The sequence below is a fragment of the Chaetodon auriga genome, chromosome 20, assembly GCF_051107435.1.
Source record: "Chaetodon auriga isolate fChaAug3 chromosome 20, fChaAug3.hap1, whole genome shotgun sequence".
In the NCBI taxonomy this organism is placed as follows: Eukaryota; Metazoa; Chordata; class Actinopteri; order Chaetodontiformes; family Chaetodontidae; genus Chaetodon; species Chaetodon auriga.
Window position 1 is genome coordinate 4,749,065 of NC_135093.1, and position 14,268 is coordinate 4,763,332.

The window sequence follows — 14,268 nt, forward strand, 5'->3', positions numbered from 1 at the left end:
CAGAAGTGTCCCAGCAGTTTTATCTCTGGCTCATATAGCTGTCTGCTCCTGCTCCATCTGGCTGATTTAGAGCCTGTTGCTGTCAGTGATGGGCACAGAACTTGCTGCACTCAGATGTTAAGTCCAATGTTGCGGTTGCTTAACGTTATTGCCCATATCTCTCAATCTTTGCCGCGTGCGTGTCTGTACATACATGTGCGTACAAACGCTTGCTAGTGTCTTTTGTGCGTGTGTGCGTGCGTGGAATGGAGAGATCGTAAAAAAAAGTATCTACATAACCCCCAGCGAATGGGGCTGTCAGACTTTAAAATGCATTGCAGCTCCAAATAACGCGGCTGCTGAGTATTCCATTCTCATAGGAGGCCCTGTTATTGCCTGGGGAATTTATGAGGCTTCATCTGCACCATTCAGAGAGCTTTTACTGCCGTCCGTCCGACCAGTATGAAGCTTTACTGGACTTCATGAGAGTTGGGGGTCTCTGTCTGTCCGTCTGTCTGTCTGCAGAATAAAAGCAGCCTTGTTCTCTCTGCTTAAAACCAGGCCTGAAACTTTTGCTCTTTTTGTCTACGCCAACGTCTGCAACCATTTCTCTGTGCCTTTGTGTATTTGTGTAGCGTGAGTGTTAAATGCTATGGTTACAATTGCGCATTGCCTGTGTGTTTGCTCCATATAGAGCTGAGAGATTCCTATCATGCCCCTGTCAGAGCGGGTTACATTGAAATGAAAATCCAACGCAGGCACATGTTTGACTGTCTTGCCATGTGGACATCATGCTGTACAGGCACGACTTGACGCTCAACACTAGCTGGACTGCCTGTCAGATGGCTTTTCAAATGAAAAACCCTGCGTGTGGCATGACTTCCCCCTCACTCCAAGTGTTACAAGCGCCACTTCGGTTTCATGAGGCAGAGCGTGAGCTGTTTTGTTGGCTATCGTATGCTCGCTGATGTTCTCCAGCTGCTAAAGGTGCATTCGCTGACGTTGAAGTCGTCGTCCAACCGTGTTCAAACACTGAGAGGCACATCTCCACACCGCTGCTCTGAATCCACCACAAAGCCACCACAGTCCATCTGATTGTGTCTTTGCGCTTTCATTGCCGATAAAGTGATTAGGGCCTCAGGGTCGGTGCATGTTGGTGGAAGTGATTTTGATGTATGGCAGGGGCTGAAGTTGATTTAGTCCTTGACTCCATCAGCTGCCAATCTTTGCTTTATTTCCTTAGCATGATGGACGCCCATAGGGTCAGGGGTCAGGTATGTGTGCTGATGACCTTGACCCAGCCTTGGCCTTGGGAATGGGTTGGTATGGTGGGTATTAGAGAGTGTTGGGTCTGTAGGTTCAAAAAGGGCCTTCTGTCCCACATGACAAATGAATGGCCGTGTCATTGGAGAAAAAGACAAAAAAAAACACACTGTGTCCACTTTGACCCCTTCAAACAGCGCTCCAGGGAAAGTTAGGTGCTGAATCTGCTGTTAGGGTTACGGCTCGGCCTCCGGCGGCCAGGGATCATGTTCCTAACTAACCTCCAGACATCCTCAGGGATTTATGGACCCAGTGGGCTTGAAGCACACCTTAGATCAGGGTCAACTTTGATGGGGCATAGGCAAGCATTGTGTCGGGGTGGTAGCAAAGAGTGTGTGTGTGTGTGTGTGTGTGGGTGTGTATGCCAGCACATGTGATGCACATGTACGCATGCTTTCGTGTGAACATGCGAGTGCGTTTATGCCCGTGCTAAACTGAAAGAGGTCAGATCACCATGTGATCACCATGTGATCTGACCAGCTAATCTAAATCTAATCTTAGCCAGCTGCACGTCCTCGGCCCCCTTCAGTCCCCATCTCCTTCTTCCTTCTCCAACTGAGGGAGAAAATTATTAAAGCTACAAATTACCGAGACCCAGAGGTTCTTCCACTGGTGGTGATGGCAAGCAGATGGCAGCGAGACCAGGAGAGACCGAGCCCTCCTCCCCAACCTCAACCCCTTCCATAAAGCACCATTTGCATTTCATGAGCCTTAATTGCTTCTGTTGCCCTCCTCCCCACCGGCTCTGCGATTTTGTGCCTGTCACTGTGCACCCCTGCACCCTTGAAGGAGCTGTGATAGATTAAGGTGGACCTTCTGTTTGCATCCCCCTCATTGTGTTCCAGAAATTAGAAAATATTATCTCCCAGTAGGCTCGAGGTAAAAAAAAAGAGGAAGAAGGGGGGTGCAGGAGATGATAGTGACATTGGATGGGATAGGACAAGACAGGGGGAATTTTTAGGCATTAATGGGAAAAGTGATTGTTTTAAAAGCTTGTCTTTGACCCCGTGACGGCAAAGCAATGATGCGTGGAACCCCCAGACACCTATTAAGCATAAAGGTAATAATGCGTATCAGTCAGTACTTGACAGACACAATGCACCGACTCTTTTTAAGTCACTCTTTTACTATTTTCACACATGTGGCGATGGACGATTTAAGTGTGTGCAAAAATACTGTTTGAGAAAAGAGAGTCTGAAGGCAGGAGCTCATGGTGTTCATGGAGCTGCTAAAAACCAGGTGGTGGTTAAATCAAATACTGTGACAGAGCGTCGCTCTGTCATCATCACTATAGTTAATGTGACGCAGGCTGGACAATTCTTTCCAGACTGGTGTTGGTTCAGGATGACGTGATGAATATGTCTGGTGTCTGTCTGCTTTGTCCTGCCACACATTTGCAGTCATTGTGTTTGTGTGGAGGCTCGGTCAATTCAGACATGTCCAGGTTTTAAAGAACAAGTGAAGCGGATTAGAGAGATACCGGAGTACGTTTCAGGGGCACGCTCGCATGGATTGCACTCGTCTTTCCCAATTAGCTTTTCTACATTCATTTCACTAATATTGGGTAGAAATTCTAAATACATCAGATGTAAAAATGCACGAGGCGCACTGCATTTGCCACAAGTTTAAGCCGTTACAGATGGGGCACAAATGAAAATAAAAATTAAGAATAAATGAGTGGAGAAACATGAAACATGCAGATACTTCCATGCAGGGAATGAAGGGGCTTCACTGAAAATGATGTGAATCACCTCAGATCTCAAACATGACAGTCTGGCCTCTTGGTGCTCCACTGGACCTGCCCACTGGCCGGTAGGTGAAGACTGTCCATGAGCTACAGCTCATCTTCCAGGCTGGAATAGATGAAGGTTGTCTTTGTACAAACTGTGTAATCCAGCAGAGACCTCATTCTGCACCTCTGTCTTGCATATTTCATTTGGTAATGCAGTGATCTTACCATGTTTTGCCTGAATTTCTCAAACAATTTATCAAAAGTAGAAGAGGCCGTTGTCTACTGTCTTTTCCGCTAATGATGTGTTGTGCCATAAAAGCCTTCATAATGACTCTGGGAGAGGATTGACTGAGGGGTAATAGAGAGTAGACAAGTAAGAGAAATCACCTCTCTCTATCACATGCATGCATATTAATGGAAGAGTGTATCCACCCACACAAACAAGCTCACTTTTACGCAAGGCTTAATGATCATATATAGAGTTAATGAGGTTTAACACATTTTAATAAGAACAAATTACCTGCTGCACCCAAGAGACTTCCAGAATATCAGGGTGGAACTGCAGTGCTCATATTGTACCACACAGAGGCAGTACTTACTAACCTAATGTGGTATATGAATTTAGTTGTTTTTACCCTAAGCATCCACCAGATGGCAGTATTGCACAAGGCATGCTTAACTGCCTGTCAAGCCTTAAAGTATGCAAAGATTTTATGGGTGGAATTATGCTTATTTACCCAAAAAATATGGAAAGTTGTGACATCAAGAAAAAAGAAATATGCACACAGGGAAACAGATTTTCTCAGGCGCTCAGAGCTGAAGTAACACACACAAACACACAGACCAGAACTCAGTGTCCCCATTTCACCCAGTGCTAGTATGTTGGAGGGGGAGGCGGGAGGAGGCTGTGACCTCTCCGGCCTGCAACAAGAATCCTCCTTCTGAGAGTACTCTTTCATTGCTGGAGATTTAGATAGCGCTCATCAGCTCAGTGCAGAAGCGCTGGTTATGGGCTGACCGTTGTCTTTAAAAGGAATGGATATCATCACAAACCATTAGCCATAATCTGTAAGCACTGCTTGTGACAGTTGAGTCTTCTATCACTGAAACAGGCGGCCGTCGCCTCTCCAAACATGGCCGCGGCTGTGCTGCGCGTAGGTGTAGTGTTACTGAAAGACACAAAAAGCTCCGTCGTGGTGGTAAGAAACATCCTTTAATGATTAAACTCAAAGTAGCTTTAGTAACGTCAAGAGCATTTGGAAGTGAAGGTGTAAACATGGTAAAGACAATTGAAATCTGTCGTTTTACACAAAGTAGTCGGGCAGTTGTCATTAGAGGCAATCTCTTCTAACTGAACCCAGTAATCACGCTAAAAACACACAGCAGACTAGCTAGTGTAAGCTCTGAATTAAATACTTGAATCCACCAATAGATCTGCTCTGGAAGGCCGCAGGGTCTCACAGGAGATGTCAAGTGGAGGACAGACCCTCAGCAGTGTTCAAGACACGCCCAGGTCCTCTTATTTCTGATGCTAGGACAGACTCTGTTGACAATGAAACACTAGCTGCATGTTTTGAATAACTGGCATTGGGGGGGCAGACCGCCGTGCCTTTGCCCCAGTGTGTGTAACACAAGTCGTGTACAGCATTTGCAATCACATGCACAAGGCAGCTTATTTGATCTACAAGTGTATGATGGCATACTGTAAGGTAGAAGTATTCACATGCTGCGTTTCGGTCGCTGACATCTTTGATCCACCTCATCGCGTGTGAACATGCAGCTACTGTCAATCACAACGGATTCGTCGCCACAGATGGTTCTGAGTATGCTGTCATTTTAATGTCTGTTACCATTTACTGGCAGTTTTTCCACATGATGCTTTTGCAGCACAGAGGGGTGCGTGTTTCAGAGTTTACAGGCAGGCGGCAGAACGGCCTAGAAAATGACTTGAAGTTCTGCACAGTGTCATTTCTAGCTCCACATGCATCAAGTGTTAGCGTGAGTCCAGTCCCTTGTCACAGTGGAATACACAGTATTAGATAATGTGAGAGTAGTTTTATTGAGAGAGTGAGTGTTTTAGGCTAGACTGTCATCAACATGTGTTATGCACAACATATAAACAGTGTTTTATACAGTAGAAGAGGAAACATCTAGACGTCAGTGGGCAGAGACTGCAGCATGTCAAACTTCAAGTATGTGAAACGGACATTTGTGTCATCACTGCAAACCTCGCTGTCCTTCCTCTCACACGTAGAGTTAATACTAAATGTATTTTTCTTATCATCTGGTATTTTCTTATATGGCTTCAACGTGGTGGCATTTGTCTCTAGCAGTGTTAAATGTATGCTTTTTCCTTGGCTATAATGCCCCGTGGTGTCGTGTTTCTTATCTTCTATTAAATTGGCTTCTCGAGACTTTAACAGCCGAACACATGAGGCGATCACAGATATTAGAATGAGGGAAAATAAAGGCGACTAAGGCTAAAATAAAGCTTATATAAAGTAATTTCACTGTGATCCAACTCTGCACAAACACGCAGAATAATACTGACATTCCAAATGACGTCTGACTTCATCAATATACCACCCCAAACTCAATTATTATTTTTTTTTACAGTAGCTGATGAAGAAAAAAAAGATCAGACACTGCAATGTGAAACAGGCTGTGTTCCCTAAAGAAGCAATCAGGCACTGATTGTATGTACAAGTGTACCTCTGTCTGATTCTCACTTTAATTCATGGCAAGCTGTTTGACTCTAAACAAGAACAAAGTAACTCTGCTGTAAATGATTGGCGTCAGTAATAGGAATGATAAATACATAGCACCATCTTTTGTTGAAAATAAGAAATAGAAAAATACCGAAAATAAAAACACTGAAACTTGCAAATTCACAAATAGAAAAGGACCAAATCTATATGTCATGGCTATGCTACGTCCATGGATGTTACCACTCTTTTTGAAAAGCAAGCCCATCAAAAAAAAAAAAAAAAAAAAAAAAAACATCCTCTAACCCTTCTATTTCTATACATGCACTTTGGTTAATATACTTCAAGAAACTTTTTTTCTGTTTTACTAATTCTTTGGCAATTACGGAAACAAAAAAAAGGCAACAAAAAAAAGAAAACACAACAAAATAGCATCTAATTATTTCATCATTACAAACAAACACGAGGCACTTAATCAGCTAAAACAAAGCTCATTCGAGTATCCGTTGACAGAGCAACACAAAAACTATGTACATATATGTAAAAAGTGTTATAAATAGGTTTTAAACCATAGATACTATATACATCTTTAAACTGAGACAGTATTGGTTGTTTTTGTGTTTGTCTGCATGTTGATTTTTGGTATTACCCCCCACCCCTCGCTGTGATCTGGATGTATTGGCCCGGAGGCTCCATTGGCGCTCAGGTGTCACAACTTGTACTTCAGAGGGAGACCGATGACAGGTGGGCAGGAGGGGGTCACTGGGTACACTGGGATGGAGTGATGGCTCATTCTCGCTTCCTCAAGATGACATAGATGAGTCCGCTGATCAGCGCCAAAGGGAAGGCGACCCACGCCAGGATGTAGGAGAAGCCGAAGGAGTCCGTCTCCGGCACCCACTCCGAACTCATCACCGTGTAGATGATGGCTCCGCTCATCACGAACAAACCTGCACAGAGGGGAAAAAAGCGGGCGCTGAGCAACGCTTGTGCAATCATCAGATCAGGTTTCTCGGCAGGATCGCGCTCTCTGTTTTGTGTCCTGGGCAGAACGATGTCTGGCAGTGCAGGCGAGCAGAAAGCTCCACATTACATCACATGCTTATTGAACTCCAGCCTTTCCAAGGCTTTCCTGCTCTGCCCACCTCCCTTGTCCGACATGATCACGATCTGTTTGTCAGACCCCTGCGCTGCCAGCCTTCCTGACATTTCAACTTGCGCAGCTGGCACTGAGCCCAGTGTCATTCCTGTTTGGCTGAGTGGGCACCTGGGTGCCAGGCAATGCATTGGCAGTATGGAGAGCAAACCGGGGATGTTGGAAAGGGCTGCCAAGAGAGGACACAATGGACCGGCAGTGGAGCCGCTCTCTGGCCAAAGGGCATGAAGTACAATGGACAAGTGGCACATTAAACCATTAGGAACTGGCTCAGACGCTCTTAATTTAATTGTCGGCCACAGAAGACACTGTGAGCGTCTGCTTTTGATTTATCTGTGCAGGAGGATTTACGTGAGTGTATTTTCAGGCTACTCAAGATTTACTGGTCTTACTGAGCATATCAGAGGACTGCTGGTGCGATCAGTCACTGAGGTGATTATCAACTGATTGTCAAGCAAACATGATGAATGTGTATCAACTTTCTGAATGTGAGGATTTGCTGCCCTCCATCTTATATCACTGCCAGTTGAATGACTTTGGTCAAGCAATTTCAGGAGCTTGGATATGATCATTTTCTGGCGTTTAATAGACTGTATGATCAATAGATTAATCAAAGAGAAACTATACAAGGATCCAGCAAAAATCCCTTGATTTTTCATGTTGATATTAGCCATTAAAACAATGCTGATTCCAAAAAAGAGACAGAAATAAAACAGAATGCGATCATTTGCAAATTCTTTTTGACATAAATACAATTGAAAACTAATGTTTGACCTCATCAGCTTCAATGATTTTTGTAAATATCTGCTTATTCTCAATTTGATGCAGTGGTCGGGACAGGAGCAACTAAAGACTGGGAAAGTTGTGGAACGCTCCAAAAACACCTGTTTGGATCATTCCACAGGTAAACAGGTTCACTGGTAACAGGTGACAGTAGCATGATTGGGTATGAAAGGGGCATCCTGGAGAGGCTCAGTCGTTCACAAGGGAGGATGGAGCGAGGTTCACTTCTTTGTGAACACATGATTGGATAAAGGAGATTATTAAATGGGCTCAGGAACACTTCAGAAAAGCATTTGCAAATGATTTCATTCTGTTTTTATTTCAGTTTTACGCAGAATCCCAACTTTTTTGGAATCAGGGTTTGTGTTGAAACTAGCCAGAAATACACCATTATCATGTCTATTTGATCCCTCTGTCATCTATCTGATCTTAACTGTGTTGTCTGTGGATTTGTGAGGAAGTGTCAAGGGGGACTGAACTCACTGGCAAGGATCTGGAAGGTTCCGGTGAGGAAGAAGCGTCCGCCCTTCTGCAAAGTGAAGAGCTGGCAGAAGAAGAGGAAGAGAGACAGGCAGCTGAAGATGATGGATAGGATCATGAGAGCCTGGACCGCCTGAATCCACTCTGCAGGGGGAGGAAGGAGAAGAAGGAGAGTGTTGTCAATAACTGACCCACCATCATTATCCAAAGCACCATTTGTATACAACATTGACCTAATGAGTGTATGAGAAGGGAAGGGTAAGTGGAGACAAATGAAAAAACAAATGGCAGCGTCTGCTTCGAGTGGCTGCGTCTCTGCTGAATTTAAGCATCCTCTCGAAGAGAAAGTAATGAGCCAGCCGCTGGCTATGTTTACTTCAGGGAATGTGTAATGGATCCATAACAATGAAACCTGGGTATCCTGTTCCTAAAAGCTCTGCGTGCACCTCACAGCAGGACCCATGACTGAATGTACCACATCGATCGCTTCTGCTCATCCTCCAAGGCCAGGCGGCTGGAAGCCATTAACCCATTAGACACCTGTATTGACAGGGAAGACCGTCTATCTGTGCTGTCCATCTGAGTGTGTTTGACTGTGTGTGTGTGTGTCTCCTTTGTGCCGCCATGCCAGGAATCCCAGGATTTCCAAGCAGGGTCTATTTCTTGTTGGAGAGTTATCCTTCCTGGCCTCTCAGGTTTCCTAAGGACACACTCTGTCCCTCCCCCCATCTGTCCAACTCTTCTGAGCTGTGTTTTTTTTTTTTTGCCATCAAGGCCATAAAATGCCACCATGTCACAAGGTGCATGACAACGAAGGACTGCCTCGGCCTGTTTGTGCATCGGCAACCATCGCCCATTTGCTTCTGTCGGCAAATATTCCAGACAAGTCCATAAAAAGTGGGATTTTATTGCGGCTCCATTCGTATGCATGCCACTGCTAAACTCTGACATTCAAATCGTCCCTTCACCGTTCTCAGGCATCTGTGGTTTATTGATTCTCTTGCATTATGTAAATCAAAAACATGATGTGGTTTAATGGAGGAGCTTGCAACATGGGGAAAAAAAAGGCACAATGCATTATTTATTACCACTCACACAACAAAAAGGAGGATTAAGTAATGAGACAGCATGCTTTGTGTGATGTTATGACTTTGACTAACCACATTTTAACACTGTGGGCTAAAATAAAAACGCTTCACAGACCCTTAACTTAGTCTATCCGGGGACGTTCAGAAAGAATCACCACAGTTTTTCAGGAGAAAGGCAAACAGTATCCTGAGTGACTGTGCAGGGTTGCCAGTCTGGAGTCAGTTTACCCACAATAACAGCACTCCAGTATGTCCTGATGATCACTGGCTGGGGAGTGAGATATGGGAGGAAACATGACACGCTGCAAATCTCCGTCCATGAAATGCAACCAGCACAATACCGCACCAGAGCAACAATTAGATTCCACTGTAATGATCCTGTTTTCAGACATAACGCTGAGTGACAACACAGTGACAAATGAGTGAAATGTTCCATCCCTGTCCTATGAATAGTGCTCTCCCATAAATACCGCCAATACATCACAGCTCTCTGATAAACATACATCTTGTCCTCCTTCCTTCCTTCACTGACCAGTAGTAGGAAACAGTAACGTGAGGCACTTTCCTAGCATGAGGCGCAGTTCAGGGCTCAGAATATTACTGATAAGCAAGTATGACTCTCATTCAAATGTTTACATGAATGCTGTGGTTTATGATGCTGAAGCCTTTCACTGCAATTCCAAACAGGAAAGCTGATATTTGCCGTCTTTCTGCCTGCTATTCTGAGGCCCTGCATGCCGCTGTGCTGCAGAGTGGTGCGCATCAGATAGAAAACTGCAGAACTGTTCACTTCAACCATGTTTATGTATTGTAGGCCTGAGCGGGGGCATGAGACATTCTTCCTCAAAAAGCTAATTTTAGAGAGTGAGTGAATTGTATGAAGTCATTTTCCTGGCTGTGTGGACGTGATGTTAAACACAAACTCAGCATGTGATAACTGTGACATGAGTATCTCTCACTCAGGCCTCATCGTAATGGAACCCAGCCAGTGTTTTTGTATCCAAGTCAACAGAAGGGGAAACTAAGAAGTTGCAGAAATGCCCTAAAAATAACCATGATGACCACAATTATGATTCACTTCAGAAGGAACTTGACTGCTCAGCAAAGCTTCTGACAGCCCCATTGAACGCAGGCTTGGCCCCCACGTGAGAGCAGACCACTATCTTCCATCTCCCAAAGCCAAAGCACAGAGCCGGGCACACGCACCTTCTTAAACAAACACTGTGCGTCAGTCACGAATGAAAGCAAGTCAAACAAACTGGCTGCGCCATCAAACTACCTGGCAGCGTGTGCAGGCGCTGCTGCCCTGACAAAGCACACACTGGCTGAGCACGGCTCATTCTAGACAAATGACATCACCTCGCTGCAGGCAGCACCTCTTGCACCACTGTGACGGCACATTTAGCAGCAAAACATACTGCTGCTCAGCAGTGGTCTCACAAGAACTTGTTGCAGTATCATTCATTTTAGGGAAATGTTCAGAAATGGTGGGATCAATGCATCTCGTTCAAACATATGGAGGTGGCTGGCTGTCTAAATAAATCTCCAAACGCTGCAGCTGCTGCCTTAAATTGCCCCTTTGATCCCTGCAAACTAACACTGGACGCTATGGTCTGACACTGGGCGTGACCCGCCGGCAGCGTGCTATGTTTTGCATGAGGTAGTCCAAGGTCTCCCTGCTTCCAAACACTCTGTCACACGCGTAGATGTAAAACTTTAAATACTCTCTGCAGCCCCACCCTGATCGTTCACAACTCCTAGACTCCTGTCACTGTGGGCTCCCAACATGAGACCTGAATATGGACATCACACCATGACTATTTATACGGCAGCAGCCTATCAGCTAGCACTCCAAAACAGCACTGCCACATTCTCTGCCCTAGATGGCACCAGAGCCCCAGAGGAGCTGTGACACACCCACACCATCAGCATGCTAAATGTTGGATTCCAGCAAGTCATTTTGCAAAGTTCAAGCCCCTCCATGAATGTCAGTGTGGATGGTTTAAACTGGTTTCAGTGCTACAGCATCAAGACTTTAGGTTGAGAACATTTTGTCCTAAGCAAACCTGAAAAGTCCCTGAGAATTCATCACAGCAGCACAGCACAGCAACGTTTTAGCCAATGTATTGTAAACACATAGTAAATAAGTGACAAATAGTCAAATTTAAGGCAGGTGTCTGACCTCCGGTTGATGCTGGGTCACAGTGGTATCCTCCATTGGCAGTGGAGCAGTTTATCCAGAGGTCTGAGGTGCTAGTATCACTTGTCGTCCATACCTGGTTCCAGCAACATGTAACTTGGTCAGTAATGTGTGGAGAGCAACAGCAAATGGAGCAGAAAAATGCATATTCCTAACATGCAGCTATTAAGTCTTTAGCGACAAGAAGTGCATCTCAAATTACTCAGACAATGTCATTATATACCCTCCTGCAGGTGTAAGATGCCTGTGACTGTGACTGTGCACTTCAAAAGTGCGATTTTCTGCCAGTTTGTATTTATATTTAATCATTAAAATATGATCTGAGCAAAGAGAGAAAAAAAACAGACGCATGACAGTTTCACTCACGCTGACTATTGTTGACACGAACAGGAGGACCAGAGCAGCGAGGTGCAGGAGGATGATTCCCAGTAGTAGGAGCAGCATCTTTGCAGGCGATCTGGACAGTAATGAGAAGAGGAGACAGTGTGTCAGGCAGTGGGGACATGGGTGTGTCTCTGCAGCGCGCTCTGAACGCACAGCCGGTAGAGAAACTTCATCCGGACCCGGATGGCGAGCGCGCAGCGCATTAACAGTAATCACATCACTTTTAAAGAGAAAGTCGGTCATATGGGGGCACAGCTGGCTTCAGGCGCCTTTCGTTTGATTTAACAGCAAGTTTGGCGACTTGATTAAACTTTAAACTGATCTCAACATCTGTTTTTATTTACTTAAACAAAATCAACTGTGTCTCTTTTCAAATCGCGTCTTTCGTCTTCCTTACTTGTCTGTCGTTCTGTTCCTTTAAGTTGGCTTTCAATTGCCGGCTTGTATCGGCTAAAAAATTAAATAATCTGAGTTAAGACCGCAGATCTCTTCAGGATATAAACAAACAATACTAGAGCCACTTAAAAGCAGGTAGAAAAGTAAAATTCCGCATAATTTAAGTGTATTTATGGGACAAAACAGTTTCTAAGCGGCCAAATAGGCTTAATTACACCTCAGTCCTCAATCTGCGCGCAGTGGAGCGCCGGGTGTCCCAGCCAGAGGCGTGATTCCCTCTTTAATCCGCGGGGGACAGAATATGAGGAAGTTTAGAGGAGACCAAACTCCACTTACTTGGAGCGGGGAGCTTGTATTTCCACAAGAAAAGAAATGAGGTTTCAGGCTCGCAAGTAGCAAAAGCAAGTTTTCCCAAAAGAGTCCAACCGCGGTAGTCCCTCAGTCCTGAAAGTCGCTGTCAGACTAGACTGATTCCAGGGCTGACGTGCTGTTATAAAGTGTCTCATTATGGAAGAACAACGCCCTGCGTGCGTCGCTGCGTCATGGAGTGACCCTCTGGCCCACAGCCAGAGTTCCCAATATAGATGCTCGATGCGTAAGAGCGCACGGGTTGCCTTAGTAACTAACTTTTGTAGCGTGTGTGTGTGTGTGTGTGTGTGGTGACCCGACTGATCAATGTTTGGCTGTCGTGGTAACTAAAAGCAGCCATCTGCTTTCGAGGATTTTGTTTTATTCTCTCAGATAGTTTCCAGCTTTTATGTTGTTATTACAAGTTATACACTGTAATTCAGAATGTCGTTCATTGAAGGTCCTTGATGAGTTAATATGGAATTTGTATATATAGAGAAGAAATAGATATATCCAACATGCGTTTTTAAGATAACTTTTTGATAGATATTGAGTTGATATCACACAATTGGGAGTAGACTGCAGAGCAGCTTACAGCTTCATTCACACCCTTGCATGTGTGATGTTTTTGTGTCTATAGGCTACAGTCAGGTAAGTGAGGAATTTTTCCAAAATGTCAGATTTCCCTGCAAACTTGACAATAAGATGTTCGTTGCCTTGGCATTTGAAACACAAACACTGCTGTAGCGTGGATCTTTTCCCTCTGCTCGTCGTGTCATCAGCCTCATGACTCACAGCGAGTGTGAAAGTATGGATGGGTAAGCCCGGCGCACCACCACAGAGAGAGATAGCATCTGGGGCTCTCCTCTGTTTGACATGACTCATTTCCAGTGGGAGTGAGATGGCGTTCCACCCTGAACAGGGACTGCAGCCCCCGCTGTTAATGTGTATGAACAAGAATGCACTCAGCTTAGTTTTATAAATATGGGTGTTGCAATGAATGGAATTCCAGGAGGAATATACAAGGAGCATAGGGAGCGGTCAAAACTGTAAATATTTTAAAGTGACTTTCTTATCTCTACCTCCCTCAGGATCTTCTTCTGCAGGGAGTTCAGAGAAATAAGAACATAAATCTGTTGTCAGTGATCATTTAGCTGAAGCAGATCGTTGGACTGACTCGTTCTTTACGCTCTCCTGATAACACAAGACATATTATGTTTGTGCGTCATCAAACGCATACTCCCTCACTTCTGTCAAAAACTGATTTCACACCCCGCACAGATTATAATGAGCATAATGAAACGACCCTTTTCTCCACTTCGGCCTGCTGGTCGAGGAGCTCAGGAGCTCTCCGACCTCGGATAACCCCTGTCAACATCCACTCTGTTCTTCACCACTTAGCTCACACTTCCTGGTTGCCTCTGCGTGTGTTTCTCACACTGGCATGAAAACTGAGGCCTTTCCGCCGCACTCATGTCCACACACACACACACACACACACACACATCAGAGGGGACAGTTCCCAGACCAGATCACAGCCGTGAAGTGGTGCTCTGAGTGGGAGCTCTGCCGCAATCAAAGTATGTGACATTCTGAGCCTGAGCCGCATAGAAGTGGCTCTTTGTCAGACATGATTGCTCTGTTATTCGCAGCTGATATCCGTCGTGTCTTTAATCTAGCGTAGCTGTGGTGTT

General features: G+C 45.0%; 1 protein-coding gene across 1 annotated transcript; it reads right to left on the bottom strand.

Annotated features, from left to right (window-relative positions):
* Positions 1–4,228: 4,228 nt before the first annotated feature.
* Positions 4,229–12,681, bottom strand: pmp22b (peripheral myelin protein 22b). Its single transcript, XM_076759290.1, has 5 exons — positions 12,563–12,681; positions 11,813–11,903; positions 11,429–11,522; positions 8,162–8,302; positions 4,229–6,689 (listed from the first exon to the last, which is right to left on the bottom strand). The coding sequence occupies exons 2-5, from the start codon at positions 11,888–11,890 to the stop codon at positions 6,529–6,531; spliced, it is 474 nt and encodes a 157-aa protein (XP_076615405.1). The 5' UTR covers positions 11,891–11,903; positions 12,563–12,681; the 3' UTR covers positions 4,229–6,528.
* Between the last annotated feature and the right edge of the window lie 1,587 nt (positions 12,682–14,268).

Coding starts and splice junctions, on each gene's coding strand:
- pmp22b (XM_076759290.1), bottom strand. CDS start 11,890: ATGCTGCTCCTACTACTGGGAATCATCCTCCTGCACCTCGCTGCTCTG. Junction 11,523..11,812: donor TCGTGTCAACAATAGTCAGC/GTGAGTGAAACT, acceptor TGCTGGAACCAG/GTATGGACGACAAGTGATAC. Junction 8,303..11,428: donor TGACCCAGCATCAACCGGAG/GTCAGACACCTG, acceptor CTCCCCCTGCAG/AGTGGATTCAGGCGGTCCAG.